Raw genomic sequence first — 22,305 nt, forward strand, 5'->3', positions numbered from 1 at the left:
GCAGAAGCTTTGTTTGGTGTAGAAGGCTTACAGCCGTACATGTTTGAGCCCTTTCCTCACAACGCTGCCAGTTCTGTTAGCTGCTGAAGACACAGGCGTCCATCCCAATGAATACTGGGACGTAACTCAATGCAGACATCCCGAGTTCCAGAAACTCATTTCAGGGGGATACTTATACCCCCACCGCCCAGGGACAACGGACCCGCACCGTGCCCCATACATAAACACTAAAGGCCAGCAACTTCTCAGCAAATGTTTATTAAATAAAAGTAATTCCTTAAACACAGAACAGTATTGGTCTTTTATTTTTTAATACTTTAAGTCTTATAGCCTTGAACATCAGTTGTGCTTTCTGTTTTTCATGGGACCTCGGCATACAGTGTACCTCGCCACCGTGTCGTCGTTCCTCACCATGGCCGGTTCGAGACAGGGGCCAACGGGGGCCAGTGCCCTTGTAGATCATGTCCTGGCCCCTGTTATGACCCCTGTACTGAAGACATAATACTTAAAAGAAATTCTACTGATGATCTGCACTGGAACAGACATAGTTACTGATAGGTCATTTGGATCTATTTAATTATTATTATTATTATTTTTTTTTTTTACAAATTCAGTTTTACTAATTATTCAAAAACAATAAGGTGATAGCTTCAGTGGTATTGAGATAGGATCCCAGTTTTCAGATGCTAAATGATTTTTTTTATCACAAAGAAATAAAGAGAAAATGCTCTAACTTTTAGAGATAAATTACATAATATTTATAACAGTTTTTCTTGAGTTCTAATTAAAATTTTATAGAAAACAGTAGTTTTAACTCAAATTAAGTCAAAATGTTTAAAATTCCTAAATTATAAATATATATTGACCTCATAAGAAATATAATTTTTATTGAACCTTATTGAAAAGAAATTTCACTTCATGCTGCTCTCTTAATATATTTGAATCTCTTGCCCTGTTTTTTATTTCATGCTTTTTTTGTGCCCCGATAACCCCCCCCCCCCCTCCTACTGGCCCCCTTGTAAATTTGGTCTAGATCCGCCACTGTTCCTCCCCTTCACTAGACGTGGATATACTTTTGTATATTCTGCTGTAAAATGAGTCCTATATTTTCGTTTTTTACTTGTCGATTCAACCCTCTGCCGTTTCACAGGATGCACAGCTTTGAGTGGTAACTAGGTGACTGCCAGAGAGTAACCCAGAGAAACTTTTCGGTCTGATCCAATCAGCTCTCTGACAACCTGTCGCCTGGAATACTGATTGAACAGAACATCGTTTTGGACAGATACGCTGCACAGGTTTCACCTGCAACCTCCTCCCCACACCCCGATCTCTCTCTTGTTGTTCCTGTGCAATCAAAGTAGTTCTAATCCGCATGTATGCACGAATCATTGTATTACCTACACGCTCTCGCTCGCATTAAAAATACACCACCTTGCAAAGTCTAAAATCCGGGATAATTTATCCGATTTGCGGGCATCCGTGAACAACTATCTATATCAGGGAGACTCCCGGAACTTCTGGGAGACTTGGGATGTCTGCTCAATGGTAAAGTAAATTTTTCTTATTTCAGCTGTTGCGTATATTAGCTGCAACATATGAATGAAGATGCTATGACCATAGCATGACTGACAGATGACAGTTGATATATGATTGGTCGAACTTACTATTCGGTATTCAGGCTGACGTATAAATAACTGGCCTGCATAAAATAACGGAAAAAAAACACAGATTTTAAGACAGGATTTTTTTACAAATAGAAATTTTCTAACTCTTGGGACAATATAGTATGATAAAGAGTACATTTATATACATGTTTAAGCCAGAATGATTTGAAATTTGAATATGACTTCCCTATGACTTTAAATGTAAATAGTCTTATTCCATTGGCAACATGTCTCACTTACCTGTTTAATTAAAGAAAAAGTCTTAATTTTAAGAATTGAGTAACTTAGATTTGATTGTTTTGCAGCGTATGCCAATAATATTGATTGCTGCAGCCAACAGTCCGATAATCAGATCATTCACACCCCTACAATAACTCATTGCAGCTCTGGCAGTGCTGTTTACCGTCTCCAATTTTAATACATCATCCAGTGTTACTAAAATAAGTCAAAGTAGTTTGCAGTTATTTGTATTTAAGTATCAAAAGTTTCATTTGGATAATACTAATATTAAACAAATAAAATACCTCTGATAAATAAAAAACAATAAATTATGTGCTATAAAAACAGACATAATTAAATTAAAGCACTAAGAATGTTCTGAAGTAAAATATTACCTGAAAGGGAAAAAAAAATTGCCTGAATTTAGGTAAAATGGAATTGAAATTTTAATGATTAGATCTTAAGACTTGTAAGTATATGTTACTATAGCTTAATTATTAAAGATAAACTACATTTATCCTCATATATAACTTTTTATCTTATAGTTGTTTTCCTCAATAGTCCATTCACTCCGTAAAAACTGACATTCCCAGCTTTTCTGTTTCCCAAATCACTGATGACATCACTGATTATGATCTGAAAGACCACTCTAATATTAAAGCTAATCACTTCCAGCATACCCCATCACTTTTCCGCCATAAGAGATCTCAGGTAGTTCTGTTATGTTGGAATTTGGAAAATTTTCTCCCTGAAGATGCAACAGTCATGGGAGAGAGCATCCCATCCTCAGAGGTCCCCGAAGGTTTGGGTAGAACTCAGATCTCTTTTTGAGCAGGGGTGTCAAAGTGGTTCCAGAAAGGGCTGTGTGGCTGCAGGTTTTCTCTCCAACCAAGCAATATCACACCAGACTCCAGTCATCTAATCAAGTGAGTCCAATCTGAACATGATGACTTCATGAGATGAATGAGTCTGATGTGCTATTGCTTGGCTGGAAAGAAAACCTGCAGCCACATGGCCCTTTCTGGAACCAGTTTGACACCCCTGTTTTAGAGAGAGGAAAGTGAGTAAATGAGCTCATCTGTGCTTCAGGATGTCTGGAACGTTTCCATCTTTGAAGCCAGCACACACTCTCTAATAGGTTTGTCTCAGGGAAGTTTACACCAGGCCTTCCTTGTTTCTGACCCAGTTTTAAATTTTTTCCATGTATGAGTATTGATTTCTACATGATTGCACTGCAAGAACGTTCAGGAAAAAAAAAATAGTAAAACATTTCTTAAAATAAGTGCATTTAACCTTGACTTTTAGTAGGAAAATAAGAATGGAATGAGAATTTTACACTTAAAACAAGATAAAAATATATTAAGACTGCAGTTGTTTTTTTCTTATTTTAAATATACATTTTCTTGTTCCATTGGCAAAGTGTCTTCCTTATCTGCTCAATTCAAGAAAAGAATCAATTATTTTTTTTAAATTAAAAACATTTAACTGAACAATTGGATCACGAAATTGTGTTTTTTGTCAGTACATTGATATAGAAATAATTTTACAACGAAAAAAATCCAAACAGAAGTTGTTCTTTGGTGCCCTTTAGTTAAATTGAAGTACTAATCAGTTGCTTAGTTAGCTTATGCCTTGCTTTCACCCTGATCTGAAGGTATGGCTACTGAATGCAATAATTTTTTAGATCAGGGGTGTTCAGACTGAGGGCCTCTCCTACAATACAGAAATGGGACTACTCTGAAAAGAAAGATATTTGATAAAAAAAAAAAAAAAGATATAACACAATGTATTATATAACACAGTGCAACATTTTTTTCAATTTAATTTTTTTTTATAGCTTATAAGAGAACACATATAGATCTTTTAATTAAGCAAGCTTTGATGCTTCCATTTTAAATCAACAAGTAAAGCAGCTATTTTCCAAGACTACTTAACTAATTTAAATTGTGTTGCATACAATAAACACAAACAATCCAGATAGAGAGAACAAAAATATACTGAGCTTTAAAGCTCTGTTTATTTTTGTTTTAAACAAGGAAGCTTTGTACAATTTTACATAATTTTAAGCTGAATTAAAAGGTATAAATCGTCCATTATGGCTCTTTCAGGTTGACAATTTTGGCCAGAGTAGCAAAAGGTTTGGACACCACTGGTTAATGTGGACAGCCATGCCTAGTTTAGTTTTTTCTGACTATTGAGCATTAATCAAAAGTCCTTTTAAAGATAGGTTGCTTCTGAATAATGCTCTTGTTTAGCCAATCAATCCAGGTAAATGCTTGCTGCTGTGCAAAGGTCTTTCCATTTTTGTACCTGTAAATCAGTCATCCGGCTACGTTTACGTTTTATATTAAAGCACAGCTTAGATATGCTCTGATGCCTTTGTTATACTGTATTGAGACAATCAGATAACAAACACAAACAATTAGATAACAAACACATGATGATTTACTACGTTTGGTGATTTGAGTAGATTTTAGGGGTAAATGAGGGATGTCAGAGAAAAGGAGAAATAATAAAAGAACTGTATCAGTTGCAATATGCTCTAGCATTTGTCCAGTGAAGATGAGGAACATTAACTAACATGGAAACATGCTGGCTTTTCTCTGATGTACAGGGATTGCATGCTTTGCAAAGAAAATCGAATTTAATAAATATTAAAATGCTAATCTGGGCTTTCCTAATTAAGGAAAATATATTTTGTAGTTCCAGTGATTTTATCAAAAACAGTCAGCACACACAAATAGTAAATCTGCATAAAAATACTATTTTGTATTCTAATTATAGAATTGGAAACAACTGTATATAGACTAATACATTTATGGTTCACTGTCAAATGTGGATTTTTTTATTGATTGAAAATTCCTCCTTACAGTTTCCTGTAGTAGCTGTGTACGATGTTGTCCTTTTAATTCTTCCACATAATGATCCTCTCTATTTATGCATTTAGTTTATTAATTAAAAAATAATAGTAGACAGATATTTCTTCCCTCTGTTCCAGTCAGAACTCCCAGAGCACCATCTGCATAACACCTGGTTTGCACTACTACATCTGCTGCCTTGTTGCCTCTGTTGTGTTGCAGGACTTTGAAATAACCGCAAGAGGGCGTTTCAGGCCAATCTTTTAGTAGATAATCTTAACCTTTGCATTTCATTCCAGTAGTCTGTAGCCAAAAGAATGAGTCATGCCTACTGACTTTGCCATCGTTTTCAGTTGTTTTTCGTCTTCTGTGATATCTTGGCCTTTCCTTTTTGATGCAAAATGAAAAGTAATAGTCTTGGATGTGCAAAATCTATACCTGTGTGGGTGGGTGTGGGAGGACTGAAGTACTGTGGGCAGAGTGAGCTGACAATACAACATATTCCCCAAGAAGCAGACTTGTTATTCACTGATCATTAGAAGCAGTAGAGCTAAGACTGATCCAAAGAGCTTCAAGGAAACCTGAAGTCACTGAGATGTGGACATATTGTCCACATCTCAGTGACTTCAGGTTTCCTTGACAACAGTAACATGGCAACAGTCAGTCTATATACAATATCTGCTTTTCTTTTGCAGATTCTGTCTTGATGTTGCTCTTTGGATCTCTTTATTTCCTGTCTGTCCTTATGGCCCCTTCCTGACTATAGCAGCATCATAGATAACATCACAGCTTGAATGAAATGAGCGCAACATGAGGTCTCATGAGGTAACCCAATCAAAGGCTCTGAATATCTTCAGAGATGCCTTTATGCTGTGTGTATGTGTTTCTTAAAAAAAAAAACTCCAGGCCACCATGTAAAAAAAAAAACAACCTTTTGAAGATTTCAAAAAAGCAATTTATTTAGCTTTTAAAAAGCTGTGGGGCTGGCAGTTTTCACATCTACAGCTTATTTACACCAGTATTTGTCTGATTATCTTTGTTTTAACTTGTGTACAAAAATCTCTATCATTATATACTTTGACATCATAGCTAACTGTCTGTACCTCCTTTATGATGATCCTTTAATCCATACTGTTATAACATCCTGTTGATTGTCCCATCCTACATCTCTGTCCACTAAGAGCTGTTTCTCTCCCTTCTCTAATTTTTCTTTTAGTTCACTACATCACTTCAAGTTATTTTTGCTAAACATTCAAACTATTAAACGTCTCGATGTGGGCGATCACAGTGCCCCCAGATCGTGGCATGAGCGGGACTTCTGTCTCAGGAACTTGCCCACTTCTCTTTCTCGTGGGTACCGAGGCATCAGGCTGGTGAGGAAGCGTTTAGCACGAGAGGTGATGCTTTCTCGTTGACCTCCTCCACACATGTCCTCTGCACTGCACCCTGGGGGCCAAGGCGGCTGACCTCTGGCTAGTCGTACGGCAGACTCCAAGAGCTCAAGCGTGCGGTGATCCAGAGAGGCTGAGATCTCCAGATACAGACAGTTATAGAGGGCAGCACTGGACATGGCCTCTGATGGAGGGAATGGAGACCAGAGAGAAAATGTCAATAGATGTCACAGAGTTTCAAAAAAAAGGGTTTTGATGCCATCTATGCAAGAGGTTAATGTTATATGTTTTACAACTTAAAGGCACACTATGCAACATTTTTCAGTTAATTAATGTGTTCCATAACGTTTTGGATGATTAAATGAGTCATTTCAGGTTGAACAAAGGTATTCTCGGCCGCCCTGGTGGTCTGTGGGGGAAATACCGCACTTGCAATTGCAGGAGCACCGACCCCGCACCCACAGGCTCAGAAGTCTCGCGAGAGTCGGTCTTGCTTTACGGCGAGAACTGCTACACCCCCCAGTTAAAAGCATGCTTGTTGCTAGCACAGTGGTGATCTTTGTGCAGTGCTGCTTTCACACCGGACGCAGCAAAAGCAGCAAAATTGCGTCTGCTGCTTCACTTTTACTGCTTGTACCAGTTAGTTCTGACACGCGGCTGAAGCAGCTTTGCTGCTCTGGCTGCGCGGTGCAAAAGTGCGTCTGACGCGCGTTGGGCGGAGCTTCACTATCCTTTCTCTGCCTTGCAGCTATATTTGCTGTGATCAGTGGGAATAAAGTAGTTTTAATATGTTTTTAAGTGAGAAAATACACCTGAAAACGTAATCAGTGCAGTCAGTTCATTCAGATTTTCATCCTGCCTTACAATATTTTTTCTGTCGGAGCCGCTCAGACCCCCACATACCAGCGGTGCGCCGACAGTAGGAATCCCTTCATCAGCAGCCTCTGGCCGGGTCGCCTCCTCGCGGTTCACCGCGGCAGCCGGTAAGTGTTTTTCATTTAACTAATCCAAACTGCAGGCAGCAGGATAATAAAAGCGAACATATTCTGCTGGCAGATTTCTGCATTTTAAGTTAATTTAGGCGTCAAATAAACTATTTAAGAGGAGTGATCATAGCGCTCTGATCATCAGCGCTGTGTCTCTCTCCCTGCCAGCTCCCAGATCAGCTTCTCTGATTGGTTGACGCGGCTCGTCGAGCAGCAAAAATTAAATTTTTCCATCTCCAGCAGCAGTGCGTTTGCGGCACGTCACGCGCGTCAGATGCTTAGTCATTCGTTGCGTTCGCCTGTCTGCTAAGCTCAAAACAACCGCGCCTGGCTTGACGGAGAAACCAGGAGAACAGCTGTGCATATTTACTACAGTGCACTTTTACTTTCGCCCTCTGGGGGGAGCCTCGCTGGAAAATCAACACCGGTTGCATAGTGTACCTTTAATGAGCCTTGAACTCTTCTTTACTAGGTTACTGTACAAACACAAAACACAATGGGTTTTATAGGGATTTTATGTGGCAGAAAAGCTCAAACTAATTAAAAAATTTTGAAGTCGAAGTTGGATTTTTACAATTCTTCACCAATATAATGCAGAAGAGTGGGTGAGTTTTTATAGCCCCCTTTAAGATCTCTTTGTGAAGCCAACTTTCACTATGTCCAGCACTACCAACTTTAAACATCAATTCTATATATATATATATATATATATATATATATATATATATATATATATATATGTCTAAAATTGCTTAAACTCCATCAGATTGGATGGAGGTCTTCTGTAAACATAATTGTCCTATCCCGGGGGGAGGAAATCTTCTGTCATAGTCTGAGGTACACTGCAGCATCTCCCCCTCCACAGCTAAGGGGTTGTTCGTGTGCACTTTTTTTTTTTGTTATTGGAGAGTGCTGGTCTTTTAAAAAAATTGCGAAAATCCTCCAGTATACCTAACACTAAGCCTAACTGATTCACTGGTACCATGATTTCCTGGTTCAGTTGAAAAACAATTAGGTGATGTTAATGGGACTACTTTTTTTTTCAAACATAGGCCAACCCGCTAAAAATCCGTATTTGGCTCCCTTCTCATCTGCTAAAAAAAGATGGATCTAACCCCTCGATGGCAAGCTGCCTCTTTGTATCTGGTGACACCATCATGCTGGGTGAAGTTGGTGTTTTACTTGATACATAATATAAAATGGGGACAGTTTGCTTTTTATTTAACAATACTTATGGTACACCATCAGGATGTTGTTGACATTACTGCTAACTGTGTTTATAAATTGATGTGATGTTTAACCTTCATGTAATTGAGCTAATAACTAACTGTGTCACACAAGCTGAATGCTGTTAAAGTGTTATGAATGTGAAGAGGTAGCACACTCATTCTGAACGCTCTCTTACTCTGACTGTAATTGTGGCACCCTCTACACTCCCACACTGAGCTGAGGCATGCATTTCACATTTACGTTAGTGTTTCCTGCCATTAGAATAGCAGAGAATTCCACCACCTGGGGCGAGAGCAAAAGCCAGACGAAACAACACAGGAGGGATGAGAAAAAAAACAACTCAGTAAAAATGGGATCTTCCCTCGTACCTTGAGCTGTAACCTCACGAGAGCGAACAAGGTCGCTCTTGTTACCAACAAGGATTATGGGAGTCTGAGGTTGAGTCTCTCTCAGGAGGAGTCGGAGTTGAGCAGTACGGTGGAAACTGCGCCTATCAGTCACAGAGAACACTAGAACGCACACCTCACACTGAAGAGCGGATAAGTCCTGTGGAGAATAAGAGAGGTTGAGACATAATATATGACATCTTAGGCTACGTTCACACTGCAGGCCTTAATGCTCAATTCCGATTTTTTTGTGAAATTCGATTTCCAAATATATGCAACTTGTATGTGATCTCCTGTGTAAACTGCATTCATACAGCTTAAGTGTCCCGCATGCGCAGTAGAGGACGCAATGACGTCACAAGTCAGCGTGCTTCTTGTTTACGGAAGTAAACATGGATTTAGTGCTGGAGCGCATCTAGCGATCTTTCCACACCTTAAAACCTCCATCTTTTGAAGATGGTTAAAAAAAATACTACTCTCAGCATTATCGTCGCCATGGTGTTTGTTTTTCTTGCCGCTTCTATGTAGCAAGAAGCAGAATAGTGACCTATGTCGGTTACTAATGGTCTTCAGGTCAGATGAATGCGACCAGACTGTTTACACACAGGTCACATTTGAAAAGATCAGATTCAAATCGGATTCAGGACTAAATAGCCAAATGGCCTGGGTCGGATTGGAAAAAATCGGATCTGCGTTGTTCAGGCTGCCATGAAAAGATCACCTCCAGATCACATATGAGCAAAAAAAATCGTATTTGGGTCACTTCAGGCTGCAGTGTGAACGTAGCCTTAGTCTCCACAAGTTTAAACATCAGAGAAATATGGAAACACAAATACCTGTCATTAGAAATCCCAGTATTGCTTCTTTTTCAGAAAAAAACAACATATTTCCCATCAAACAAACCGTACTATATATGGACAGGTGCTACTTGCTGAAGTCCAATAAACACATGGTCTGTTTATCTATCAAACTTCTGGTATAATTCTGGTTAAATGTGCGACCACTCATCTTAGACCAGAGATGTCAAACTGGTTCCAGGAAGGGCCATGTGGCTGCAGGTTTTCTTTCCAACCAAGCAATGGCACACCAGACTCCAGCCATCTCAGTGAGTCCAATCTGAACATGATGACTTGATGAGATGAATGGAGTCTGGTGTGCTATGTTTGGTTGGAAAGAAAACCCGCAGCCACACGGCCCTTTCTGGAATCAGTTTGACACTCCTGTCTTAGATTGTAAATTAAACGGTGTCCAAAGTTTAATACATTTTGGTTTTGGCCTAAGGTGAAGCTGAATGAAAGACAGTCCTCCTTCTTCATTGTGCTATTTAACTTTGTGCAGTACACCTTAACACTTTCATCTCAACAGACACTAAGATAATGCTGTCAACACCAAGCCTGACAGTTGGAAGTGTTCCTTGGTTTAAAAACTTCACATTGATCCTTTTAAAGTCACTTCTTTACTCTTATGACCAAATAGCTCAGTAGTCCTACCAGTTTAAACGAGATAGTCTAATCCAACCCCTCCAAAAAATTGTCAAATATCCAGTTAGGATTAAACCAGGAACTTGCTCATGATGTAACCAAAGTAACACAAAACCAAATATCAATGGTTGTCTTCAAATGAAAATATTTGAGACTTATCATTGTGAACATATGTTGACTAACAAAACCTACAATAAATTCAAACCTGTACATTGAATTTGTTTTTGAGGCTCCATGAAGATTTGTTTCTAAACCTGAAACAAACACTTTCCCATCGCTGCCAGTGAATGAATTTCCCCCTTCTTTTTCATAGTGGTAAATGATATGTAGGTAAACACTGACAGCTTTACAAATGCTAGATCTAAGGGCTACGTTTGACACTGAGGATAATCAACAATCTTAAACATTTGACCAGAAGTTCAGGAAATGTTCTCTCATGTCTCAGATACTCTTTGAAAATGGTTCATCCATGACTACTTACATTTTCCCCAAACTGGGAAGTTTGACCACATTACACCAGTAATAACATATTTTCACTGTTAGCCTTGTAAGATTCCATTTTCAGGTCTGTTTGCTCATGTATGAGGCTCTCTACATGGTCTGTCACTTCCCTGTCGCCTGACCTTTTACCCTTTCTCACTTTGCACCAACTCTGTTCTCAGGTTACTGGTCTTCTTAAGGTTCTTAGATCCAGAAGGAAAACCATCAAGGATTCTGCTTTATCCTGTTGTGTCCAATGCTTTAGGACCAATCTCTCTCATGCTGTTAAGCAAGCATGTTCTATGAAGGTTTTTAAAGTTAAAAACCCACTTGTTCAACCTATCTCATCTTATGAATCTCAGTTTTGTGTATTAAGATTGTTTTGATCCTGGTATTTATTTGTGTTTTATTTGCTTTGATAATTTTTCAAATTTGTGTTTGACTCTATATAGTTTGAATTTTAATCTTCTAGTAATAGTTCAGCACTTTCTTTAAAAGTGCTTTATAAAAACATTATCCCAAATGGTTGACAAATGATAATTTTTTGTATAAGTGATAAATCAGCGGTAATGGAGTATTTTTCATCTAAATAAATAAATATGTTAGCATTAGTCCAAGTAATAGGAGTGTGTAATAGGATATTAGGGGTTGTTTTTTTTGTGGGAAAGTAAGTTTCCGGTGCTTCAGTTTTACAAATAAAATGAACTCCTCGTACATTACAAACTGGCCTTTGTAGAATCTGGAAAGGTCTGTAGGCCATGGTAAGGCAAATGCACTGCAAAAAACATACATGCTAAACACAAAAAAGGAGGCTAGCAAGCTCCATAGCTTATGCACAAAATACATGCAATAGAAAAACACTGCAAAGAGAAATGCTGCAGTCACAGATAATAGAAAAAAATACTTAAGATTTTAATGTAGAGATGCACGGCTGCTGCTGAGATACCTTCCAAGAGTGAAATAGCTCTTTTGTTTAACAAATAGGGAAAATTTGAAGCATCTGCCAAATTTAGCATTTACTACTTAGTTTTAGCTTTACCTTACAGAAAAAAAAAACAAAAAACATTAAAATTATATCGCCTGTGGGACCGGCCAACAGTGGGCGCAAGGGAGCACCCCACCCACCCAATGACCTTGATTAAGACAAAAACATACAGATTAAAATTTAATTATAAAATTTTAATATTTCGAAATATATTGATATATAATTTTTAGATTTGCAAGATAAATATTTAATTTTTTATGACGAGTAAAGCTGTTTTCATTTAATTTGGTCAGATTGGTGATATATTTATGGCGCAAAAATCTTTGCCCATTGACTCGCATTAAAAATTGTACATGCGCAGTAGTATGAAGGACCAACTCTGCCATATTTAAAAATAAATACAGAAATAAATAAATGCTCAATAAATGTATAAGCATACAATTAATTGCCAACAAAAAAGTGAGACATAAATGTATATAACTCTTAATTAGCTTCTTTATTTATTTGCCTTTGTAATATTTACCTTATTTATTTTTCTGTCCTTTATAATCTTCAACTTTATTTTTTAATTACTTATATTTTTAAGTATTTATTTATGTGCATGTTATTATATTTTTGTCTGTTTTATTCTTCCATTGTATTTTTTTACCTTAGTTATTTCTTCACCGCTGTTTATTTCTCTCTGCCTTTTTACATTTCTCTATGCCCTTTTTACATTTCTCTATGCATTTCTATCTCATTATGCAAATGAGGAGGGGGTGTGTCCTAGAGAGTCAACTTCTGCTCATTGGTTGGCTTGGCGGTCCATCTTCTTAAAGGAGAATTCCGGTTTTTAACACTTTTAGCCCATTTTCTGTAGTGTCCAGGATGAAATCGAATGATCGACACCAAAATTTTGACAATTGGTCCTGTCTCTGCTTTTTGGCTCATGCAGAATCACCCCCTGGCTGCTTCAGAATGGCTTTCATAGTGCATGTCCAATAATGTCCTTAAAACAACCTTAAACGTTCTTTTTTTAAAATATGCTACTCACCGGGTCGTCAGCGCTGTTCAATGAGGTTCCAAAAAAAGTTTCGTAAAGAAAAAACGTCCCTGTAGTGTTTTATTTAGCATTTTGTAAATCCCATTGAGTTCTGTTGGAATGGTCAATATTCCCCTGCCACCTGAAACGGAAATGGGGCCTGTTTACACAGTTGTAGTCTTTTCGCTTCACTCTGTGTACTCCGACGTCGAGGTGCTGACGTCTCTGTTAAACACTTTAAAAAACTCTGAAAATGGAATACGAAAGATGGATTCTTGATTCTCGACGTCGGAGTACACAGAGTGAAGCGAAAAGACTACAACTGTGTAAACAGGCCCCATTTCTGTTTCCGGTGGCAGGGGAATATTGACTATTCCAACAGAACTCAATGGGATTTACAAAATGCTAAATAAAACACTACAGGAACGTTTTTTCTTTGCGAAACTTTTTTTGGAACGTCATTGAACAGCGCTGACGACCGGGTGAGTATCATATTTTAAAAAAAGAACGTTTAAGGTTGTTTTAAGGACATTATCGGACATGCACTATGAAAGCCATTCTGAAGCAGCCAGGGGGTGATTCTGCATGAGCCAAAAAGCAGACAGGACCAATTGTCAAAATTTTGGTGTCGATCATTCGATTTCTTCCTGGACACTACAGAAAATGGGCTAAAAGTGTTAAAAACCGGAATTCTCCTTTAACTCACAGAGCTCAGAGTACTAAGTTAAATGTTCTCTTTTCTGTTGCTGTTGTCAAATAAAAGTACGTTTTAAGATCATTTGAGGCGAGAACCTTACACTTTTAAGCATCACCATATGGCCCCATTCACAGATTTAATGCGTAATTTAAAAGAAAATGTGACGAACTTGAGAGGACCGTGGCAACCAGCGGAGCTCCGAAGCTGACGGCAGCCAGGTCTATAGCCAGGCTATGATGGCGATTTTTTGTTGTATTTGGCAAAGTTTGGCAAAGTCCCTACTCAAGTTCTAATGACTTCAGACTCGACATCAGACTCTCCTCCTGTAGATTCGACCGATGTTGTAAAATGCTAACCAACACGCTTCACACACAGCTATGCCGAGAGAAGGCCGCTGCAGATGGGCTGTGGTCGGACCTGGCTGCCGTCAGCTTCGGAGCTCCGCTGGTGCCGCGGTCCTCTCAATTTCGTCACATTTTCTTTTAAATTACGCATTAAATCTGTGAATGGGCCATATGGTGATGCTTAAAAGTATAAGGTTCTCGCCTCAAATGATCTTAAAACGTACTTTTATTGAACAACAGCAACAGAAAAGAGAACATTTAACTTAGTACTCTGAGCTCTGTGAGTTAAGAAGATGGACAGCCAAGCCAACCAATGAGCAGAAGTTGACTCTCTAGGACACACCCCCTCCTCATTTGCATAATGAGATAGAAATGCATACAGAAATGTAAAAAGGGCAGAGAGAAATGTAAAAAGGGCAGAGAGAAATGTAAAAAGGGCATAGAGAAATGTAAAAAGGGCATAGAGAAATGTAAAAAGGCAGAGTGAAATAAACAGCGGCGAAGAAATAACTAAGGTAAAAAAATACAAAGGAAGAATAAAACAGACAAAAATATAATAACATGCACATAAATAAATACTTAAAAATATAAGTAATTAAAAAATAAAGTTGAAGATTATAAAGGACAGAAAAATAAATAAGGTAAATATTACAAAGGCAAATAAATAAAGAAGCTAATTAAGAGTTATATACATTTATGTCTCACTTTTTTGTTGGCAATTAATTGTATGCTTATACATTTATTGAGCATTTATTTATTTCTGTATTTATTTTTAAATATGGCAGAGTTGGTCCTTCATACAGTAGCTCCTCTGCAATACAAAAGTATAGCACGGCATAGGACACACCTCTTGTGTGAGGCAGGGACTCTCATCACAGTCGCAGTCGAACTGATTGACAGGTCGAGTCGGAGAAGTAAATCCTTTAAAGCAAACTTACGAAGAGAAGCTGGAGGTGTAAGAGATTGAGGGTGACGAACATAAAATTTAATTGGCAGTCCAAAGACAGATGGAGACGGTATACTCATTCTAAGAAAATAAATAGTTTTTATATATATAAAAAAATATAAAGCTGACTAATAGCTTCTTCATTATTAAACTGGTATATTATTCTTTTAGGTTTGTGACCATGCAAAACATAGATTTGCCTTCACAAAGCCTCAGAAGGGCAAGATTTATGTATAAAAAGTAAACCTGTACATGAAATTATGTTTTGTTTTTAAAAAGTCTTTTTATAGTGTTTTTTGTTGGCATTCATATCATTATACTGGTGTGATAACTTAGTATACGTTTGATTGGTGTTTGGTATGCATCTACTTTGAATTTATAGGCCCCGCTGGAGAATACACCACCATCCGCCACTGATCATGACCTAGGCAGAGCTTCAAACCACAAATGTAAGTCCAATACTGCTACACAAAACATTACAAACTGCAGGAGAAGAATGCGTGTCTTCAGTATTTTTACACATGCATCTAATTCAGAAACGCTAATGTATTCAGCTGGCAATCCCAGTCTGTGGGCGGCTCAAGCCAAGATATACATAGACGCCTCTGAAACGTACTTGAGGGAAAAGAGGCAGAGATATCCAAACAACCCAAGAGCGAGTGCTCCTCACTGGAACAAATGCACATGCTGCAGATTTACTGTCCTCTGTTTGTCACAACGCCTCTCCAGGCTGGGCACTTATTTTCACCGTAGCACTGACAAGAATAAAACAAGAACACCCAGAGAATGCTCTCCAGCAACAAAATGGTAAATAATACTTGCTTTGACATGTTGCAAGAATAGTCCATTAGTATTTACTTGCTTTCCTTTTAGATGTTTTGAAACTGCTTTCCTTTAATCTGTCTAAAATAGTAGGCATCATTTAGTGAGCTTAAATAAAAAATGTTTTGGCTGTTTAATAATTATTTATTTTGGCTCACCACATCACAAACCTCCTCAAACTATTAAAAAAGATTATGTCAAAAGTATAACCCAAACCTGACAGTCCTGTAAAAATTATAAAGTAGCTGAGCTTATGGGTTGCTGTAGCAGAAAGATGTCAGCGGCCTAATGAGGGAAGTGGAAGCAGCAAGGACCCTGAAGTGTTGTTTGGCTTACCTGTCTCCAGTTGTCATAGATAATGATGGTGCTCTCCTCATCATCCACAGTGACTGTGCGCACATAACCCTCCCCTAAGGATAAAGGACATCAGCAGTTAGCTCTTAGGTAAGACAAACTGTTATTTATTCACTCTCTCTGCAGTGACACTGAACAAGACACCCTCCTTCTATATCAGTACTGTCATATCCTTGTACCATCAGAATCCACTGACGCAGTACGGTCCATGTCGCCAGTGATGGCAACAAGGAGTGATGACTTCCCAACTCCATTCTGACCCAACAGGGCGATCCGCAATGGCCCGTCATGCCTGCCCTCTACAGAGACAATGGGAGTGTCATCCAGGGCTGGGCTGAAGCTGAGCGGTGAATGAGAAGGTCCAGCTGCTCCGGATGTCCAGTCACCTTCATCATGAACAGCTTCTTCCCGTCGAAGTTGGTGCTTTATTGGCAGAGGAGTACTTCCTCTGCGGACAGTGGGGGTGCTGGGTAGAGTCATGCTGTCACACTGAACAGATAAACAGGTTGTGTCAACATGTAACAAAATCACAAAAAAGTCTTTTCTCAACTTGTTCTAGTATGTGAATATGCCTTTTTTAATGGCATATGGTCTTGCAAAAGAAAAAGATAAAAAAAAAATAAACAGAAAAAAAAATCTATTCGACTTGAACGTGTAATTAAAAAAGATAAATGCTTTTCATCAGAGTCCTCCATGTTGCATGTAAAAACAATGCCAACTGGAGATAAATGTCCTACAATTCAATATGTAGTTTTTTTCAGTTTAAATAGTGCCACATTTGTGAGAAAAACACAATAGTGGTTGGACCAGAAGTGCCAAACTGCATGTGATACTACTGGCTATTGTTGGGTGTTATTTATTGGATTGGATGATGGGAGCTTGAATAAACAAGAAACGTTATCAGTAAAGCACTATAATTGTTAAAAGCCCCTGCATCTGATGTTGTTTTGATCTCTCAAATGCTTTTTAAGTTGTTTATCGAGTGGCAGAAGAGGTTATTTTATTAAAATAAATCACTTGTATATTGCACATATGCAGGAATTCAGGCTTTTTTACTGTAGGCTTCTAACTTTGCCGTGACAGTTTTCTCTGCCAGTGGGTTTCATTCTGTAGGTCTCCAATCAGCCACTGGAGCCTTTTTCGCACTGATATTAGTGGGTTAATGCAGGATTTTCCGACACGGGTCGACCTGCCAACAATCAGCTTATGGCTCCCTTCTCATTAGCAAAAAAAGCTGGGTCTGCCCATTGGTGGCATGCTGCATGGCCTCTGTCCCCCCCACTGCTGCGTGTCTGTTGACGCCATTATGCTGGATTAGCGTGGATAATGTCAGCAGTGCGACAGAAATCAGGAAAGTAAACAATGGAGAGCAACAAGTAAGGGAAAGCAACAAGTAAGGACGCCATCACATACAGTAGTCAGTGTGCTTTATAGTTTCATTTGTCCCTCCGAATCAAGCTCATTAGTGCTGTGCCATGTTTACCGAATGCAAGCAGTTGTTTTGGCTCGTTAGATCAAACTTCTGCACGTTGCGCTATATGGTATGGCATAAATTAGCAGGTTGACATGGGTCCAATATTGCCATTGTATACCGATCAGAGCCAAGTCTTTGAAGGTGATTTTAACCCGGTCTCTTGCTAACTAATTTGACACGGGTTGACACCGGCCAGTGAGCAGTCCTTACTGTCACTAAAAGCAGATTGTTCGCAGGTTTAAAAGTTTTTTTAGCCAGTGGGAAAGGGGTGTTTTCTCAAAGCAGTTACACCACATGTCTTTTGAGCGGAGAAGCGTGATTGCCAATGCAGGGAAAGTTGCTATCCCTCTGCTGGCTGTCACTGCATATAAAGCAAAAAAGCCTAAAAGCGTCAAAATGTTGAAGGTTTGTGTTGGTCACTAGGGCAGAAAAAATACTCCAGATAAAACAAAATAATAATTTAATGTGTACAAATAGCTCAAGCTCATATAGCAAACCCCATGTTGTGCATATCACTAAAAGAAAGTTACATGACCAATACAAGAGCTGTTTTGAACTGACTCTGATGGGCCAAACTGTGTTTATACTGTCTACGGGATGTATCTGCAAAAAGAAGCCCTGATCTTTTTTGGTTCATCTTCATATCAATGAAGAATAATGAAGCAGCCTCTAGGCCAAAAGAAAGGGTTCTACCATGTTGGACTAGTTGGATCTCATATTGAAAAATAAGGTATTTGTTTTCATTTCTTTGTTGTGTCATCCTGTTTTCAAGTTTACTCTTGGTTTACTAATCTTTAATACTATTTTTTCTTTTCTTTTTTTTTTTGCTCTACAAGCATCCTCATTCACATTGTTACTAACATTTACCAGCTATGGTTCATGTATCATTGTTTATTGACTGCACTGGACAATATCAAAGATGTTTCAAATATAAATGGCAACATTAAATAAAACATACAATGACTTAAATTAAATAATTGTTTATACTAGGTCAGTGCCAGTTGTCTGTCAAATAGGCTGCCCGAAGGATGTCAGTACAAAAATATACACTCACCGGCCACTTTATTAGGTACACCTGTCCAACTGCTCGTTAACACTTAATTTCTAAGAAGCCAATCACATGACGGCAACTCAGTGCATTTAGGCATGTAGATATGGTCAAGACAATCTCCTGCAGTTCAAAGCGAGCATCAGTATGGGGAAGAAAGGTGATTTGAGTGACTTTGAACGTGGCATGATTGTTGGTGCCAGAAGGGCTGGTCTGAGTATTTCAGAAACTGCTGATCTACTGGGATTTTCACGCACAACAATCTCTAGGGTTTACAGAGAATGGTCCGAAAAAGAAAAAACATCCAGTGAGCGGCAGTTCTGTGGGCGGAAATGCCTTGTTGATGCCAGAGGTCAGAGGAGAGTGGCCAGACTGGTTCGAGCTGATAGAAGGGCAACAGTGACTCAAATAACCACCCGTTACAACCAAGGTGGGCAGAAGAGCATCTCTGAACGCACAGTACGTCAAACTTTGAGGCAGATGGGCTACAGCAGCAGAAGACCACACCGGGTGCCACTCCTTTCAGCTAAGAACAGGAAACTGAGGCTACAATTTGCACAAGCTCATCGAAATTGGACAATAGAAGATTGGAAAAACGTTGCCTCGTCTGATGAGTCTCGATTTCTGCTGCGACATTCGGATGGTAGGGTCAGAATTCGGCGTCTACAACATGAAAGCATGGATCCATCCTGCCTTGTATCAACGGTTGAGGCTGGTGGTGGTGGTGTCATGGTGTGGGGAATATTTTCTTGGCACTCTTTGGGCCCCTTGGTACCAATTGAGCATCATTGCAACGCCACAGCCTACCTGAGTATTGTTGCTGACCATGTCCATCCCTTTATGACCACAATGTACCCAACTTCTGATGGCTACTTTCAGCAGGATAATGCGCCATGTCATAAAGCTGGAATCATCTCAGACTGGTTTCTTGAACATGACAATGATTTCACTGTACTCAAATGGCCTCCAGTCACTAGATCTCAATCCAATAGAGCATCTTTGGTATATGGTGGAATGGGAGATTCGCATCATGGATGTGCAGCCGACAAATCTGCGGCAACTGTGTGATGCCATCATGTCAATATGGACCAAACTCCCTGAGGAATGCTTCCAGCACCTTGTTGAATCTATGCCACGAAGAACTGAGGCAGTCCTGAAGGCAAAAGGGGGTCCAACCCGTTACTAGCATGAGGTACCTAATAAAGTGGCCAGTGAGTGTACACTACAGACCTTTTGTCTGTACAAAATGCCAATTACAAGTAAACCGACTAACATTTACTTTAACCTCTAAAATGACAGGTTCAGAGCTTTGTTGTTTGTGTGTTTTTTTTATGAAGCCACCTTGAAGCAACTGCTAACAGAAACGTCATGATTTCTTTCACAAGCTAATATAAGAGAAGATTGATAAATAAGTGACTCAATACAAGTTTTGTTTTTTAACCAATATGAATAATAAACAAAACTTTCCTGCACTGATATTCTTAGTATTCATTTGCAACACATGTAACTGACCTTGAATCTGTATATGATTATATTAAATTGACTATCCTCTTCTGTAAATAAACAGAATCTGACTGTCTTGAGAGTACTTTTGTGGTGAATCAACTTCATACATAAACTGCACTGACCTGAGCTGTTGTTGTCCTAATTTCTTACCTTTACACTCCAACCAGTTATTATTTAATAGTTATTTAATATTTTTTTCTAAAGAACTAACTTATTTTTGAATACAGCTCTTTAAAAACCTTTTAACAAGCAATAACCTTTTAAATAGCAATTCAGCATCTACACCCATTTTCCATAGTTGTTATCGAACATTATTGTGCTTTTTTTATTCTGCCAAATACTGTTACACGACTAGTCAACCAGTCGCTAACCTATTGCCATTTGGTGAATATAAACCTATGGTAAATTACATACCATTTAATCAATTTTTTTTTAATGTAACATATATAATGCTTTAAAAATGCAACTGTTTTTATAGAGCTGTTATCCAGCTCCAAACAGACAGTGTAAAATATTACAGTTAAATGATTGAATCCTATTAAATATATATTTATATCAACAAAACAGTTGCCCGCAGTGACATTTTAAGTTGATTGCTCACAAACTTTAATTTCTTATTCTAATCATACTAAAAAGTCACTAAAAGGCAATATTAAAAAAAAATCAGGTGCATCCACTCTCCACCTACATTAACACACATAAAGTAAAAAAAAAAAAAAAAAAAAAAAAAAACTTGCTTAACAGGGGCTGAGCAAGACATTATTATCATGGGCTTAGCCTAGAGATTATTTCATTATAAAGAAGGTGCTGTTCTAATTCTTGCCCCCGCATCTGACATCTTTCCCTAACTGTGCTACGACGCGAGGTTCAACCAGAACCACATGAAAAATATTATTGTTTATAAATGGAATTGTCCTGAGCTGTCAGAGGAAGCAGTATGGGCGCGTGCAGTTGTAACAAATGCAAGCATGTGTGCCGAGCTAAAACACAGAAAAGTGTGTGAACGCCCCTTTTTCCTCAGTTTTGCACATATTGTTACAGATGAGAATGGTTTTTCAACTCTAATAAAAATAACGAAAGACCACTTTGTTAAAAGCCCTCAAAGCAAACCCCTGCTCCACCACAGCATAGTCTGCGTGACTTTCAATAGTCAGTGCATGCAAGAAAACATAATAATCTAAACAGGGATTATTGGGGCTCTCAATGCCCCATGTTTTCCTACCTTGGAGGCATTCTCCTCGATACTGAGTCTATCTTCGGGCACATCTGTCGGCATCTGCAAGCTGAAATAAAGCGATCGGGGGTGAGGAGTCCAGAAGACACAGAGAAACACTAGGATTAACCCTCTCAACCCCAGCCCAGTCAGTTAATAAACCCAAGCCCCGCTGGCCCGGTCTGATTTCTCACCTCTCAGGTGTCTGTCGGCAACTAAGTAAGCGTGGTTTCTCTCTCTCTTGCTCCCCCTTTCTCTCTTCCCCTGGCGCCTTCTTTTTCTCTCTCTCTTCCTCCTCCCTTCCTCACTGTTCTCTCAGGTTATAGGGCCCAGGTCCAGCTCTGCAGGCAGCACCGTAATTCATCACTTCAGACTGACTGCTGTGTGACTCACACCTACTAAATGCTTTCCGGATCCAGACTTCCTGCTGAGAAGGAAAGATGAAAACTGGCCAACAAAAAAAGCTTTTATGCAGGTTTCTGCTGCAGATGTATGCAGTTAATTAATAGCAGACAGAAAAACAAAGCGGTGATGTAGCTTGACAAAAAGCAGGACTGTGGATAGATGGTCAGTATCACGAATCTCTCATTAAGCACTTATACTGGCAAATGAGGCGATACAGAACATGACCCCTAGAGGGCAATACAAGGCAAGCATTTTCCCTACTAATTGGTCACAGTGGAGAGTGAGCATGTAGGCTACTTGATGGATAGGCTAAGAAAACCAAATTATTGACATATATTTTTTGTAAAAGATAGTTAAAGTTATTACAGTTTTTCAAGCTCCCTGAACCGACCAATGATAATATTAGATTATGCAGACTGATTCCAGTTCATTTTTGCAACAGCCACATCATCACATCAGTCTCCTTCATACCCACACTGCCTGATCATCGTTGTGTTCTTTGCCTAACCCACTTTGTTGAAATATATAAAATTGAGACTTCACATAAATATTTTCAGGTCATAATTTGAGTTGCTTGCTATTAGCATTTTTTATTAACACATTATATATATATATATATATATATATATATATATATATATATATATATATATATATATATATATATATATATATATATATATATATATATATATATATATATATATATATATATATATATACACACACACACTACCATGAGAAAAGCACTGTACTTTTCAATGAAGATAACTCTAAACTAGTGTTAACTTTAAA

General features: G+C 38.5%; 1 protein-coding gene and 1 long non-coding RNA gene across 2 annotated transcripts; one reads left to right on the plus strand and one right to left on the minus strand.

Annotated features, from left to right (window-relative positions):
* Window positions 1–5,909: 5,909 nt before the first annotated feature.
* LOC119780604 (GTP-binding protein REM 2-like) lies at window positions 5,910–21,667 on the minus strand. Its single transcript, XM_038280685.1, has 6 exons — window positions 21,300–21,667; window positions 21,115–21,175; window positions 16,044–16,353; window positions 15,847–15,920; window positions 8,717–8,894; window positions 5,910–6,316 (listed from the first exon to the last, which is right to left on the minus strand). The coding sequence occupies exons 2-6, from the start codon at window positions 21,166–21,168 to the stop codon at window positions 6,024–6,026; spliced, it is 909 nt and encodes a 302-aa protein (XP_038136613.1). The 5' UTR covers window positions 21,169–21,175; window positions 21,300–21,667; the 3' UTR covers window positions 5,910–6,023.
* On the plus strand, window positions 13,126–15,702 carry LOC119780605. The gene is made up of 3 exons (XR_005280424.1): window positions 13,126–13,183; window positions 15,071–15,137; window positions 15,243–15,702. It is a non-coding gene; the product is annotated as an uncharacterized LOC119780605 (long non-coding RNA).
* Window positions 21,668–22,305: the final 638 nt, after the last annotated feature.

This window comes from Cyprinodon tularosa, unplaced genomic scaffold, assembly GCF_016077235.1.
Source record: "Cyprinodon tularosa strain WSP-4 unplaced genomic scaffold, ASM1607723v1 ctg163, whole genome shotgun sequence".
Lineage (NCBI taxonomy): Eukaryota > Metazoa > Chordata > Actinopteri > Cyprinodontiformes > Cyprinodontidae > Cyprinodon > Cyprinodon tularosa.

What these genes read in the sequence shown, in the direction of transcription:
- LOC119780604 (XM_038280685.1), bottom strand. Translation starts at nt 21,168, where the DNA reads ATGCCGACAGATGTGCCCGAAGATAGACTCAGTATCGAGGAGAATGCC. An exon ending in TCGAGGAGAATGCCTCCAAG is followed by an intron (nt 16,354 to 21,114) that starts GTAGGAAAACAT and finishes TTATCTGTTCAG; the next exon opens with TGTGACAGCATGACTCTACC. An exon ending in TGCGTCAGTGGATTCTGATG is followed by an intron (nt 15,921 to 16,043) that starts GTACAAGGATAT and finishes CTTTATCCTTAG; the next exon opens with GGGAGGGTTATGTGCGCACA.